At 43.4% G+C, this 15,912-nt stretch overlaps 1 protein-coding gene across 1 annotated transcript in view; it reads left to right on the top strand.

Annotated features, from left to right (window-relative positions):
• The window catches only part of lrig1 (leucine-rich repeats and immunoglobulin-like domains 1), a 39,239-nt gene extending 24,950 nt beyond the window's left edge, over positions 1–14,289 (top strand). The window contains exons 6-18 of the mRNA XM_053484110.1: positions 602–745; positions 1,260–1,403; positions 1,526–1,669; positions 3,724–3,804; positions 7,213–7,284; positions 7,729–7,800; positions 7,915–8,078; positions 8,365–8,688; positions 9,577–9,858; positions 10,743–11,177; positions 11,271–11,402; positions 11,504–11,740; positions 12,355–14,289. Of these exons, the coding sequence (XP_053340085.1) occupies positions 602–745; positions 1,260–1,403; positions 1,526–1,669; positions 3,724–3,804; positions 7,213–7,284; positions 7,729–7,800; positions 7,915–8,078; positions 8,365–8,688; positions 9,577–9,858; positions 10,743–11,177; positions 11,271–11,402; positions 11,504–11,740; positions 12,355–12,527 (2,404 nt within the window). The 3' untranslated portion in view covers positions 12,528–14,289. The remainder of the gene's footprint in view (positions 1–601; positions 746–1,259; positions 1,404–1,525; positions 1,670–3,723; positions 3,805–7,212; positions 7,285–7,728; positions 7,801–7,914; positions 8,079–8,364; positions 8,689–9,576; positions 9,859–10,742; positions 11,178–11,270; positions 11,403–11,503; positions 11,741–12,354) is intronic.
• Positions 14,290–15,912: the final 1,623 nt, after the last annotated feature.

The raw sequence follows: 15,912 nt of genomic DNA, 5'->3' as shown, positions 1-15,912 counted from the left end.
ATTGATGTTTTCTGATTGGTTCGAAAGTTAACCATTAAATTCGTAAGTTAATTAATGAAATCTGATTGGTCAGAGATTTTGGTTGGTTTAAAGTTAATCACTTAATTCTAATTAGTCAGAAATTAATCATTGCATTCTGATTGGTCAAAAGTTAATTTATGAATTCTGATTGGTCAAGAAGTTAAACGATGTATGCTGATTGGTTGAAAGTTAAACACTGAATTCTTATTGGTGAGAAGTTAAATCACTAAATTCTAATTGGTCAAGAAGTTAAATCACTGAATTCTGATTGGTCAGAAGTTCCTAACTAATTTTCTAGATCAGCGGCCCAGACAGTAGTAAGATGTAAAACTGTACCATTTAACCAACTATTTTATTTCTCATGCAAGTAATAAGAAAATAAATAAGAGGCACTGCTAGAGATCATTTTTTAAAAGTTTTTTTTACTTTACTGGAACACTATTTACACACACATAATCTATAATATCCAATATTACACAACTTTGGTGTTTTTATATGTATACAATCTACAAATTTTATTTGCTAGTCATTCAGGTCAGATTCTGGGCTTCACCCTGTTTCTCCGTGTGTGTTTCTGCAGGGACCTGAGCAGGAACCGGCTGCGCTTGATCGAAGGCCTGACCTTTCAGGGTCTCTCCAACCTGGAGGTGTTAAAGCTCCAGAGGAACAACATCAGCAAGCTCACAGATGGAGCGTTCTTCGGCCTGGCGCGCATGAGAACCCTGTGAGTGTTCTTTGATGTGATTGGATATATTTACAGGACAGTGCTGGCAGTAATCAGAAATCAAACACTCAGTAACATAATCAGTTCTGTTTATCTAGCAATTCTATGGGGGGGGAGAAAAAGTCCTGAATATTTATAGAGACCGGGGAAAAATTTGCATACTAAGTGCATACAATTTGGTTTGTTTTATGAACCGTTCTTGGTCTTGTTAATTAGGGTAATTTCATGTCTGGTATTTAATTATAACGAGGCTGAATTTGGATAAAAGCCAAGACGCGGTCTTGGCTTAGTAGTTCGAATCATCATTAAATCTGGGAGACATTACCGAACTCTTAAGTTCAAACTTGCTGCCTTCAAGACGTTCACAAGCCAAGTGCAATTTGTGAAATTTCCCTTAATGCTAAATCATATTTAGAGCCATCCGTCTTCATTTCTGCGCCCTGACAGGTAAATTGCAGCCGGCTTAGTCGTTTAGCTGTAATAACCGAGCTCTGGTGTTTTTTTGCTCCCGCAGCCATTTGGACTATAACAGTCTGAAAGAGGTGAACAGTGGCTCTCTGTACGGCCTCCAGTCTTTGCTACACCTCCACTTGTCCAACAACTCCATCGCGAGCTTCAACCCCGAGGGATGGCGCTTCTGCGAGAGGCTGCGAGAGCTGTAAGCTTTATTTATTTATTTATTTATTGTTTTCTTTTTCACATTAATGCGTTAAATATTGATACAAATGCAGTGAATACACAGTCAAGTTTTAATAATGAGGTTTGGGGCATTTCTTGTAGGCATCTGGGCCATAACAATTTGACGAAGCTGGCCGAGGGCAGTTTTGTTAAGTTAGCCAACTTACAGACTCTTCAGCTGAGCCACAACTCCATCAGCTATATCGCAGAGGGAGCCTTCAGAGGTCTCAGCTCCTTACGCTTACTGTAAGTGCAACATGACATTTTATGAATGATTTATGTTACACACATCGAGTAGCGTTGAGTCTTGGTGTTCTTTCGTACCATGGCTTTGAAAAAGGTTGTAAAATTTGGTGGGGGAAGAAAAAAAAAATAACCCAGTCCAGTCCATGTGACAACCAACAAGCATTAAGACAAGCAGACGTCTCGGTATTATTTTATAGATCAAACTGTCGCACTACTGATTCCTGCAAGTCATCCGAAAACAAAAAATGAGGATTACAAGTGTGTTTATTTAGGGGGCGTGGCTTTATAGTGAACTCACTGTACTTGTTTGGAGTTCGGATTAGCCCTTAAAATCGTACACACCTACACTCAAAACACGTCTCTGATGCGACTCTAGATAGATGAGGCTTGCGTGTAGATCTGGGCTGTCCTGTTTTTTTTTGTTTTCTTTTCTTTTCCTTAAAGGTACTAAATCTCGAATGACAGCTATGGCTTCGAAAGCGGTTCTTTTGCATGGACGTGTTGGGAAAAGCTGCCATTTGGGTTTTGTTTCTTTTCATGAAAGCTCTTTTCTTTACTGTTCTTTCGTCTTTGTTGGCTCGTTGGTTCCCACCGGGCTTCCTGGGTGCACGGGCTCCCTGTGCCAGGCATCTCAGGAGAGCCAGGCACTTCTTTTATTTTTTCAAGCTTGGTTAAAAAAAATATAAGGGTCGTGCACACACACACGCACTTATCCTCTACTGTTTCTTGTGTTGTGTACTATTATTTGTTCTTGTTACGTCTCTCTCTCTCTCTCTCTCTCTCTCACTCTCTCTCAAAGAATTACGCCTTTGCATGAAGGCTTTCTCTCCCAGTAGGGTGCCAGACCTTGGCCTTAGCGCCCCTTTTTACGTCCGATGGCTAAACCATGGGGGGAAGGGGGCTCCTCGTGTGGGAATGAGAGGGTCTCTCTTTGACCCCCACCTCTTCTTTCTTCTCGTCCTTTTCTTCTGTCCGTTCTCCCCGTCCGTCTCGCTTCATTGCTCCCTCATCCCGCGGCTTGTCCTCCCGTTTGATGTGCTAATCTTTCTACCTCTCTGCGCCTCCGCTGAGAGTTTTCTGTGGGGTTAATATGTGCGCTTTGCTACTCTGCTCTGCTCTGCTCAGCCATCCTGCTTGTTCTTTCTTTCTTTCTCCATCTTTTTATCTCAGTACTGTTTGACAAGACAGTTCTAATCTAATCATGGCTTTAGTGTGCGGCACTGAAAGGGAGCAGGGCAAGCTTTAATTGGGAATGCGGCGGGTCAGAGAGAGAGAGAGAAAGAGAGGGGAAGGAGCAGGGGGGGGGAAACCGGAGGCCCTGGGCACCACCATTAACGACCCACCGTTCATTTAGGACCATCCAGCCAGAAAGAAAAGGAAACTGGCAGCCAAGGCAGAATAAAAGAGAAACAGAGCCAAGGTTGTGTGAAAGAGGGAGCTGTCAAAAAATCGCAATGGAGGTTTAGAGTGGCGCACATACACACAAAGCAGGTCTCGAAAAGGAAATATCCCCCCCGAACACACACACACACACACACACACACACACTTTTCGTTTAAATGCTTAAAGATGAAGTTCGAGCGTGAGTTCAGCTAGCATGTGAGCTCTCTGGAGCAACGCCGCAATGATACGAGGGAACTTGTATCCCGACGCTGGCGCGGTCGCAACTTGCCCACTCTGTCTGGCATGATCCTGCCAACAGTTTCATGGTGCTGAAAGATTCTGAGGCCTCACTGTTTGTGTGTGTGTGTCAGTAGCTTTCAGCTGTCATGCATTATGCATGCGTTAGCCTGTGCATGGCTGTTTTCCGCAGCTTCATGCTTCACAAAGGAAAGAATGTGTTTGGCTGGCAGAGAGAGCGAGAGAGAGACTGAAAGTGCTCAAGGGTGGGGGTAAAGGGAGGAAGCTGGAGGGAAAGAGCTCTTCAGACCAAGTGTGTTCAACCTGTGACTCTCAACCACATGTCTGCCAAAGAGAAATGAGCCAGGGCCAAGACTGCTTCACTCACTCTCACTTCACACTCTCTTTCTCTTTCTCTCTCTGTCTGTCTATAGGGAACTCGAGCACAATGACATTTCTGGAACAATCGAGGACACCAGCGGTGCCTTTGCCGGCCTGAGGAAACTCCGGAAGCTGTGAGTCTTTTTCCCCCATCCTCCTCCATCCCTCTTTTCTCTCCTCTCTCACTCTCTCCATCCCTCATCTCGCCAAGTAACTGGAACATGCCGGTGAACCTTAAGCCCTCTCTCCATGATCAAAACCAGACAGTTTGGGATTACTTCACTTTTTTGGGCTGAGTCACTGCAGATTTGCGAGTTCGATCGGACAGACACTAGGAGATCGTTGGTCATAGGTTGAGTGCCAAAGGTTCCTGTGTAACACGAGGAAGCAGCATGAGCAAATTTTTTAGATTTGGGTATAGCTGTTGCAGCCGGTTTGCGCCAGACGGCCAATCAGCAGATGATTAGACGAGGCAACAAGATGGGATCGGAGCATTCGTTCCATGTTGAGCTGAAAGTTCCATCATGTTAGAAAAACATCCAGAACTTCACTGATTTTGTTGATTCATATTGACACAGGTTCTTGTTTTGTATGTGCAACATTAAAATCTCTGAACTTCCTGGATCTCTTTATAACCTGGATGGAATTCAACAAGACATCCCATTATTATTATAAATTTTTTGTTTTTAGTAACAGGTCTTGCTTGTTCGGGGCTTGCTCTGAGTATCTTTTTATGGTCAACTGGTGTCCTGCCCCCACTCTTCAATCTATCGACGCTTCCATTGCTCAAGTGCCCAAGAATCAAAGGTAGTTTGATATTTTAAAAACTCAGAAGATCAAAGAGCATCAGTAATCTGAGCTAAGTTGACCTAAACTCTTTATAAACTCGTTATCGTGTGACTGCAGCAGGATCGAGGATCAGGATCGATTGATGGCCACTTCCCCACTGGCCAGCATTCGCATTGATTTTTGTGCTCCATTTTTCACCCTCCGAGGTGAGTCGCCATCAAACAAGAGAACAAGGACGTTAACTTTTTCACACGCATACAGAGATTTCCCCTTCTCAGGTACGATTGGCTTCCATATCTGATTGGATATGTGCCCGAGACCATTTCTTTAAGTGGGTTCTGAGCACGGAACGGTTGTGTTCCCACTAATCAAAATAAACCAGACTTTGGGGTCAACTGTTCTCAAAAACGATCCCGGCATCCTAATGTGAAAACGCCCTTAGTGTTGGCCAACTTCTTTAGAACTAGGTGTCCTTGTGGTGGGCTTCTCAGGATCTTCTCTGTAGTGAACCTGTGACCCATGAAGTCCCACACCTTTAAGCAGCAAGACACTGACATTGGTTAAGTTCCAAAGAGATTTGTTCAAGACCGGTGTACTTATAGGATCTAATAGTATTTTTACTAAAAACTTGCTATCTATCATCAGTAATTTGAGCTATGTGACCAAAAGAACAATGTCACATCCAAGCAAAACTTCTTTCTAAACTCGTTGTCACATGCCCTGCACTCATCAGAAGCTAAACCTGCAGTCCTATATCTTTTTACCGCACAGCAGAAGCATGGCGTAACATCTTACAGAGGCTACCGTGGTCTCTCCATGCTTTGGATGAGAACATTTGGATACCAAGAGTGGATTCGGGATGGACAGTAGTAGTTGGAGGGACTTCTAAGAAGGTTCTCTGTAGCAAATTAAGCGAGCTTCGTCTAGTCCCCGCAGTCGTGCCAATTAATCCTGAGGGTGTGAAATGCTAAGGTGAAGGGGCATCTGGCCTCATCAAACACCACATTCGCCCCCTGCCCTGCTTCTTTCATCCAGTGATACGCAGCCAGGATAAAATCCCACTACAGTCTCTGGGTTCCTGCCGGAGAGGCGATTGAGCCGGCCTGGGAACGAGAGTGAGGATGACGGAACGAAACATCGAAGGGTCTTCCGCCTGCTTTGTGCCTGTGGACATTCCCATAGAGCGGTGCGGATGAGGGACGGGTGCGTAGTTTTATCGTCCGAGTGGATTCTTCGCCGACGCTTTGTTCCCGTCGTTCGTCCTGAGAAAGTACCCACCGTCCCTTTATTTGCTTTCAGTCTTCCATGAAGTTCATTGATCTCCCTTTGGGCAGATTACGATTTTAATCCTTTTTATCATGCGTGGATCGCTTGAGGTTTAAATGCAGATCAACTCTACTTTCATTATTCAATTTTAGTTTAGTTTTTTTTTTTCTCTTAACATAATACCATATTTTTTCCAGGCGGTGCAGATGTGTCTTATTTTACTAGCTGCTAAATACTCATGCAGCTCAAATTAAAGATGCAAAAAGTGACAAGACTTGAAGGCAGGCGTTCAGGATGAGGCTGGGGAAAAAGAAAGATCAGTCTAAGCACAAAAAAACGCAAAATAACGAAAGATCAGTACAGATGTTCAGGGCAAGGCAGAAGCAGCGTCAACGCAGCCTAGCGTGGAGGTTTAGGACGAGGACACAGAAGAATCTGGATGGCTGCCCTGGTGATTAGCGGCCAAAGGAGATGACGGAAAAGTGATGTCTCTTTCTGTTAGGAGTTTACAGTTCCTGTCTCGCTGTCACATACACGCACACACTCAGCCTGATGACAGACATTACAGAGTGCCTTAGTCTCAGTCTGGAGGAGAGACCAAGTAAAGGATTGCGCACTACTTGCATAGCCAGAATTCAAACAATAGCATCCAGCCTGCCAACACCACAATCGTACAGAACGAGGGCCAAGATTCTGGAAGCATGACCACCAGTTAGCCTGAACCTACTTAGCACTTCTTGTTGGGAATTGTCGTACAGCGCATCGAAACGTGTAGCTTGGTGTTTTTAGTTCTGTTTGACCAACTTGTCTTTGTTGAAACCGGAGAGACGACCGAAAACAGTGATGACATGCAATTCTCATTTGACAGACTGATGGTTAACCAGATTACTGAAACAAACAAAAAAAATAAATGGCTGACAGAAAGCCATTGTTGATAACGGCTGTTAAAGTTCATCCACCATAAAAATGACACAAAAAAAAAACTTGAAATCTTGATTTCAACCCCATGCTAAATGAAAAGAAACCAGTCAGCAATAAGCAGGTACCAGACCCGACTCAAGCAGGTACCCAAGAAATTCCTGGGGGTCCTCAAATCTTGTGTATCACGAACGAGCAGGATTAACCTCTTAGAAGGTCGCCAGCAGCTTGTTTAGCATTTGATAGCCAACCCGTGACAAGGCGGTTTACTAATCTATAAGCTTCCGACTTGCTCCCTTCTCTGTCTGAGGCCTCTTTTCATGGGCTCGCCCCTGCCCTGTCATCACCGCTGCATTCTAATAAAGATAAAAGTGAGCTTTGAAGGGCAGTGTGGGAACCCCATTCTCTCATCCTCTTCCTAATCTCTGCACAGTTTGAATTTCCAGTGTCTTATCAGATTAAGCTTCACTAATTGTGCTTTCCCTCCCTCTCTCTGACATTTCATTTATTAAACGTTTCCCCGTTTTTGTTTTTTCCCCTCCCCGTTGTCCCATCTCTTGCAAACGCAGGACGCTGTTCGGAAACAAGATCAAGTCAGTGGCCAAGAAAGCCTTCTCTGGCCTGGAAGCCCTGGAGCACCTGTGAGTATCCCAGAATGCATTGCGGCCACTGGCGCACTCTGCCAAAAACAGATGCTTGAGAGGGCTGCTAGCAATTTAATAGCGTCTTTGTAAAAGGAGAAGAGCGAGGCTGTATGTTTTTTTTTTCTTTCCCTTCCTTGCTCGCTCAGCCAGCTGCTCGGAGTATCGCTCCAGCCAGCTTCAGCCTTTTCTCCTTTTTCTCAAAACGAACATTTTGTCAAAGAAATGAAATTTAGTCTCAGGGAATCAGCTTGAGGGTATAAAGGTAACATGAAATATGCTAGTCTCTTTTATGCCAGGGCAAAAGTAAACCTTTGTACAGACAAAACCTGGCGTACATGTGTATACAAGACAGATGGAATCTGTATGTGTGTGATATATACTGTGTGTATACCATGTGTGCATTGGGGACACTCCAAAATCATCTCTGTCGCATCTGAACAGAAACCTGGGCGGAAATGCCATCCTCTCCATTCTACCAGACGCCTTCAACAATATGAAGAACCTCCGCACGCTGTGAGTCTTAGATCAGTTCACAAAATACATATGGCGCAAGTTAATGTTTTCAGTGACGAAACCTTGTCTTCATTCCCTGTTTCCTTAAAAAAAACTCTCTTTTTGTGTCTCCAGCGAGATCTCGAGCGACAGATTCCTGTGCGATTGCCAGCTGCACTGGTTTCCTGACTGGGTGGTGGCGCAAGAGCTTCAGTCTGGCGTCCACGCCACGTGCGCACACCCCGAGAGCCTGAATGGAACCAGCATCTTCCAGGCTCCAGCGCAGAGCTTCGTTTGTGGTAGGCATTGAGCGATACAAGTTCTGTTGTATTACGTATTCCTGTCCTGATGGACTGTGTGATAAGGTTTGGGATTGGACCAGTCTCTACAGGAGAGTTTGATCTAACATTTGATTTGACGTTCATGTAAATATAGGACAGAATGTTTAAATATAAAAGCATGTGTGTTTACGACTGGAGGGGGACGACTCATGTTTACATCCAATTTTAGTCAAAAGCTCTTACTTGAACGACATTGGAATCTTTCTATGCCACTTAAATCTTTTCCTTCTTTTCTCCCCAACAGAAGACCTGCCCAAACCTCAGATCACGGTTCACCCGACACCCACAGCCGGTGTGTTGGGAAAAGACGTGCGTCTGACGTGCATGGCGGTCAGCAGCAGCAGCTCCCCCATGACCTTCACGTGGCGGAAAGACCAGGAGCCGCTGCCTCATGCCCACGTGGAGAACTTCGCCCACTCCTCCTCCAGAGACGGAGCAGGCATCATGGAGTACACGACCGTCCTCCATCTGCGCAACGTCAAGTTCGAGGACGAGGGTCGCTACCAGTGCGTCATCTCCAATCACTTCGGCTCCACCTACTCCAACAAGGCACGCCTCAGCATTAGCGGTGAGTTTTATTTTATATATGCTAGAAATACTGTATATAACCTAATCATATGCTTTACTCATCGATTATTTACATTAGGAAATCAACATGGGGGGACCCGATACGATATCATCACGTGCGGATACCCAAGTGCAGATTCGATACACATTGCGATTTTATAACTATCACAATTTAATCTTAATTTTATCTTTTTATCGCAATTGTTTTTTTATTATTTCAATCAAACTTCGCAAATGATAAGAAAAATGTGTGCTGTCTGAAAAAGTGTGAACTGTTTATTGTGCACCACCACTGGACAAGAACAACAACTTGCCTAAACATTAGTCGCTGAATTAATGAACAGCTTCTCCAATCCATACAGCTGTAACCTTTCCTGCTGGACGACTAGCCAAAAAAAGCACAAGTCCAGGTTTTTCGGCTGCTGTTATAGGTTCCCGTAGTTATGGTGCGGAAAATAGCTCAAAGTGAAACAAAACATAAATGCACCTTTTTTGTTCTGTTTCAGATTTCTTCATCCTGATAGCATTTACTTTCAGGACTTATTTGATAATTTAAGAAACTGACCAGGACTTATTCAGGTTCAGGACAGAAATGTGATTAGTTGCCGCTCCGTTTCTTTCTCCGTCCTTCCTGACCTGCTCCGTCCGAGCACATTTGGAACAAATCGATTTAGCGGCAATGCCGGCGCAGACAGTGACTCCATTACACAGCCTATCAGCCAGACCAGAAGAGGCAAATTGATTGTATTTGGAGATTCTATTCTGTTTATTGATTTATTTTATGTTTTTTTGTCTAATCCAGCTAATTTAGTTGGTGTTTATACTTGACCATGGCTAATTTGTTGCTTTTTTTCCCCATCCACCCACCCACACACAAATTCACAAACAGTGCTGCCTTCCTTTGTGAAAACCCCACGTGACCTCACCATCCGGGCTGGCGCGAAAGCTCGTCTGGAGTGTGCTGCGAAAGGTTATCCGCCTCCGCAGGTCGCTTGGCAGAAGGACGGAGGCACGGATTTCCCGGCAGCCCGCGAGCGGCGCATGGAGGTGATGCCTGATGACGACGTGTTCTTCATAATGCACGTGAAGCCAGAGGACATGGGCGTGTACAGCTGCACGGCAAAAAACACAGCAGGAATGATCTCCGCCAACGTCACGCTCACAGTGCTGGGTAAGACTTTGGGTTTTTCTTAAGGGTTTAGACGAAGTAAGCAGTTCAGACACTGACAGAATCAGTTAAGAAACAGTTAAAAGCCCTGTCGGGTTTAGGTTATACATCCAAGCAAGAGTCATCTGGGGCTTCCAACGCTGCTGGGATTTGGCAAACCCCTAATCCACTCCACTGCATAAAAGAATGTTTTCAGCTTTTGGTCTAGCTGGTGCAGCTGTGGCCTTGTTTCTAGGGTCAGAGGTCAAAGAGCACAGAGGAGGTCAAAGAGAGGCTCAGGGACATGATAGAGGGCTTAGGCAGTGGGATATGAGAGCTTTTTTTCGAGCCTGAGGGACGGTCCCAAAGTCTGTGGTTACAAGTACAAAACAGGATGTCGGACGCACAGACTAATCCCCGCCTTACACAACTACCTGCAGGAAACACAGGCCACACTCGGACACAAAGCCAAATCAGATACTACACTTGGACGATTTAGGGTCTAATCTTTTCTTTGGAAAATAATCACAAGGCATCGGGTATTTGTTGCACTAAATTCAAACCACAATTGTGTATTTATTAAGCAATCGTTGTAGCAAAGTAGCATATTTGGATTTCCATGTACATATTAAGCGCAATAAAACAATGCCATCTTTTGACTGCATGCAGACTGCATGCAGCTTGGAACCTTCTGGGTTCAAAGACGCATGCAGTCCATCCGAGGAAGTAGGGCCAGTTTTAGTTAATGGATTGTAGTTACGTATAGTCTTATAGAGCTTTTCTCAGCACGAGAAACTCCTGAGTTGAAGCTTCCCTTACTGAATGTTACCTTTTGGTCGATCTTGCTGAATGTTTACTGCTTTTTGGCTGAATAAAAATCTTACCCGTGTCCTCTGGTCTCCCATCAGAAATGCCCCACTTGCTGCAGGAGATGGAGGACCGGAGTGTGGCGCTAGGCGAGGCAGTCGCGCTCCAGTGTAAAGCCATGGGTAGCCCCCCTCCTCGTATCACGTGGCTGCACGGCGGTGAGCCGCTGCAACCTAGCGAGCGCCACCACTTCACCCACGCCAACCAGCTCCTCGTGATCAGCAGCACCACGCTGGAGGACGCCGGCCGCTACACATGCGTCATGTCAAACCCACTGGGCACCGAGCGCGCCCAGTCCAGCCTGACCGTCATCTCGCTACCTGGTGCCAACTGCCACCTGAACGCCAGCTCAGGGGCGGTCACCATTGGCATTGTCGTGATCGCCGTGGTGACGAGCGTTGTGGCAACCTCTTTGGTGTGGGTGTGCATCATCTACCAGACGAGGAAGAAGAGTGAGGAGTGCAGCGTCAACACCGGTGCGTGATAAAACAGTTCCCGAGTAGGCGTTCTAGACGTTCGTAAAGCCTCGAGGGCTGAAGTTTTTCCTTGTCGTTTTTTTCCCCCTCCAGATGAGACCATCGTTCCTCCTGATGTCCCAAGCTACCTGTCCTCACAAGGGACGCTGTCTGAGAGGCAAGACGTGTGCATAAGAGTGGAGTCCAGCGCAGGATCCCAGCCAGGCGGCCACACGCACAGTAACGGTACGCCTTCTTTCGGCAGCGTAGGGTGGTAAGAGGTTTAATTTGGGGGCTTACTTCTATTCTTATAAACATGTTTCTTTCTCTTACTCGTCACTTTTTAGGTGGGTTTGACGTCCCAGTCCTGTGTACTGACTGCATGGAAAACGGTAACAGTTACTCCAGGCCACCAGACTACTTCTGCCAGGGCATCGTGCCCCCTCCAGGCATGGAGTACCAACAGATTCCACCGACGTCGACCTTCGCTAGCCACAAGCCACCCGAGGGACAATGTAACGGCACTCCCAGCGTCAGGAAGGAGGCGACGCCGACGTCGCACAAGAAACACGGCGATAGAAAAGGTGAGGACGGTGAGAGAGAGGGAGGAAAACCGACCTGCAGAGCCCCGTTGCCCAATGTCCGTCTGTCATACTTTAACTGGGATTGATTTATTGTGTTCCGCCCACAAGCGGAATTCTCGCCGTCCATCATCTCCTAATAAAGGAACTCTCTGTTCTAACATCAGATTGATTTAATGATTTAGTTTGGCTTGGTTTTTCTTAACACAGAGAGCTTAAATGGTACATTCCATGGCCTCAGGGCTGAACGAGGGAACAGGACAGGGAGTCTAGAGGCTGTGGTGCAGATGCGCTGTATTTTTAATCAGTGCAAAAGTGGTTTATATTGGTTTAGTGTAATATGTTAAAATTTTCACTTAGGAGTACATAAATGAAATCTTTTGATATTTACCAATTAGCCACATATTGTATCGTGTAGTGGTTAGCAATTGTGCCTTGTTCGATTCCCGGCCAGGCTCGATTCCCGTCTCTGGCCTAATTCTCCTGGGATAGGCTTATTATAATGATAAAAAATTTCCCTCAAGCTTTAACGATCTCTCTGCGAATCGATGACTAATTACTAAAAACAGATTACCGACTACTGCTTCAATTGATCTTTTTTTTTCTCCCCGCCTCAGGATCCGTGGCCAGCAGGACGGGAACCTCATCTCCGAGCGAGAGCCAGCATCGCCCTATAAAGACGAGCTCCACTTCTTCTTCCTGCACGGACGCTGAGCTCACAAAGACTCTCTTACCCAACGGCCACACGCACTCGAGCGAGACCGCCCCCCTCAGGCGGGCTAGCGACTAGCACCTCGCGGAGTACCAAGCGAAAAGAAAAAAACTTTCGTATTTGCTATATCCTGTTTGCACTGTGAACTGCTACCTCACACTGAGGGGCGCACGTGGAGCTCGTCCCGCGTCCGATCGCGGAGTCTAGGCGTCCGGGTTTGAAGGCGAAGCTTGAATAAGGGGCCGTCCGTGCCCCGGTCCGAGCGTTACACCTGTACATAGTGTTTTAAATCCTCCTAAGGGAGGCTTCGTTCACCGCTGCAAAATTATTAAAAAATAATAATAATGTGACTTGCATTTGAAGCATGTTAATGTAGGGAGAATATTGTATGATACAACAGAGTGCTATAATGTTGGACTTTAAATTGTACATAAGAGTTTTCCTATATATAGATATATAGATATATATATCTATATCTATATTATTATTATTATATAACTTTTACAGAGGAGTATTTGAATCTATTCTGTGCATGGTCCGATCAGAGTGATGCTATTTTTCCCTGTCTTTTTATAAACCTCCCAGCCCCGGTGCCTTACAGCATGAACAAAGAGTCTGTCGTCCATGTCTCAGGAGCCGAGACTCTTTTCTACTTTGGCGAAACGGAAACGTTTTTCCCGCACTTGAATCTGAGATAGACGCTACAATCTTCAGCTACGGCCTTAACGATGCAGTTTGCTGGTGACACTGTTTAGGCGCAGTACGGTACGATAAGCTCAAGGGCGAGGAAGTAGGGGGAGGGGAGACGAAACGCAAATCAGCACTTTGGTAGGAATAAGAGGAGATCTGACAGAAATTTAACTGCGTGTTACATAGGAAGGTTTCGTACGTTTTACGCTAGGGTTAAATACATAAACGTTTAAGCAGCCGGTTTCACCATTCCGGCAGGTGAGACCTACTGACTGTAGAGGATAAAACTGTGATTTAAAAAAAAAAAATTTTTTATCGTTTGCACAGCCTTAAATCTTAGGAGGTAGGGTGTGGGGAAAAGGAAATATTCAGCTCTTCCGTTTGCTAAAGGTACACCAAATGCTAGCAGTCACCCGGTCGTCTGTCTAAACTGTACGGTTCTGGTTTAATTTGTTTGTTTGCTTTTTTAAAATCAGTTACACTTTTGACACTTCTGAGAAAATAAAAGTACCTAAATCATTGGGGAAAGAAAAAAATACAAAACACAACACACTGTGAGAAATATCTTAGCGCATGACAAAAGGGATAAAGATAAACATTACTTACACGAGGAAAGGGCATCATTATCTGTCTTAGCCGGTGTTTCAATGTCTACACACAGGGAACGGCCAGTATCTACAGTAAACACCATTAGATAATGCTACGTCAACGTTACTAAACGCCTCATTAGCTAATGCTAACTCTAGCCTCTTTAAACCAAATAACAGGTACTGAGCAAATAACTGAAACCTCTGAGGCTTTTTAAGCCTACTCATTTTGCTTGTTTGTTTTTTATTTTCTACAGAAACCAAACTGAGGGAATCACTTTCTGTTTTCTGCGTCAGAGCTAGTTAGCGCTCTAGGTTACAGCATGTCTGTCTCTCTGTTACCCGACTAACTAGTCTAGTCTACAAAGCTACAGCAGCGTTTCACTAACCAGCTAACTCAGAACGAAAAGGTTTTACCATAGCTCGTGTGGCGTAGCCGACTTATTGACCTCCCTTCCTTTTTTTCCGGATTAATTTATTGAACGACTGTACATTTGCAGTGCTGAGAATGTTGACGCGTGGCAAGTTGACATGTCTATTAAAATCACAGTCTTGCTCTTTGACTTCTGTCGTCTTTGTTCTCTCCATTGAGTTTATTAATAAATAACTTTGCTTTTTTAAATAAATAAAAAAAGGTTTTTAAAACAGCATAAATAAATGGTAATATGGTAAAAACAAAATAGAAAAGGAACAAGCTGTCGTAAAACAAGTTTTTATTTATTTATTGTTTCCCCCGGTTAACAAGTTATTGTTAACACACCAACACAACACATTGCGTTTTATTCGTTTTATTATACACACAGCACTAATAATAATTTTATGTAATTAAGAACGATTGGCACAATTTACATTTATTGTTGTGTTATAAATTCGCACTTTATAAATCAACATTTTATTTAATTTAATGAAGGAATGTGGTATATAACATAATATAGTATATTAAGCTTTCAGCTATATTAAGTCCCTGAGTAATATTTAATTAAGCAGTATTGCATTAGAAAGAGCGCCTTTATAGTAAGTATTAATAATAATACTGAGAATTTGTTCAATTCAGATCAGATTTGCATGTCATGAAGGTTCACATTCATAATTACAAGTGACTTAAATGATAATGCATCTTCACTGAAACGACACGTATGCACACATCGATCGTGCGACTGGGTTAAAAAAAAAAAACTTATGAGTCTATTCATTCATTTCAAACACTGGATGTGATTTTAATGAAACTATGCTTGAGATTTTGCTCTAGAGGACAGAAAGCAAATAATCGATCATATATGTTGAGGTCCAGTAGAGGAAGGAAGGAAGACGCCTTGCTTTAGCTGTTTTAGCAGCTGTTGCTTGCGCTGGGTGAAATCTCCACGCTGCAGGTGCGAACTGATGACATCAGCGAGTGCAAAAGGTCGCATGAATTCCAATCTGAATGCTCTAATTCTCAAGTCACATGACCACGTATTGGATATGTATCCGATCTTGGACCACATATAAATAAGTGATTGATCTGACCTGAAAACATCAGATTTTTGCATTCAAACAGCCCTAAACATTAACACTGAAAATGTTTTTTTAATCTGAAAAACATATTTGTGTTTTCAGACAGCCTCTAAATATTAATTAACAAAAAATCTGAGAAACATCACATTTTTGCATTCTGCCATAAATGATGATGATGATAATAATAATAATAATCATAATTAAAATAGATCTGAGAAACATCCGTTTTTTTTATTCTGACAGCCATAAATGATAATAATAATAATAATAATAATAATAATATTAAATCTGAGAAACATCTGATTTTTGCATTCTGACAGCCATAAATGATAATAATAATAATAATAATAATAATATTAAATCTGAGAAACATCTGATTTTTGCATTCTGACAGCCATAAATGATAATAATAATAATAATAATAATAATAATAATATTAAATCTGAGAAACATCTGATTTTTGCATTCTGCCAGCCATAAATGATAATAATAATAATAATAATAATAATATTAAATCTGAGAAACATCTGATTTTTGCATTCTGACAGCCATAAATGATAATAATAATAATAATAATAATAATATTAAATCTGAGAAACATCTGATTTTTGCATTCTGACAGCCATAAATGATAATAATAATAATAATAATAATAATATTGTTCAGACAGCCCTAAAAAAACATGCTCATCA

This window comes from Clarias gariepinus, chromosome 23, assembly GCF_024256425.1.
Source record: "Clarias gariepinus isolate MV-2021 ecotype Netherlands chromosome 23, CGAR_prim_01v2, whole genome shotgun sequence".
Classification (NCBI taxonomy): Eukaryota; Metazoa; Chordata; class Actinopteri; order Siluriformes; family Clariidae; genus Clarias; species Clarias gariepinus.
This window is presented reverse-complemented; position numbering and strand designations above follow the sequence as displayed.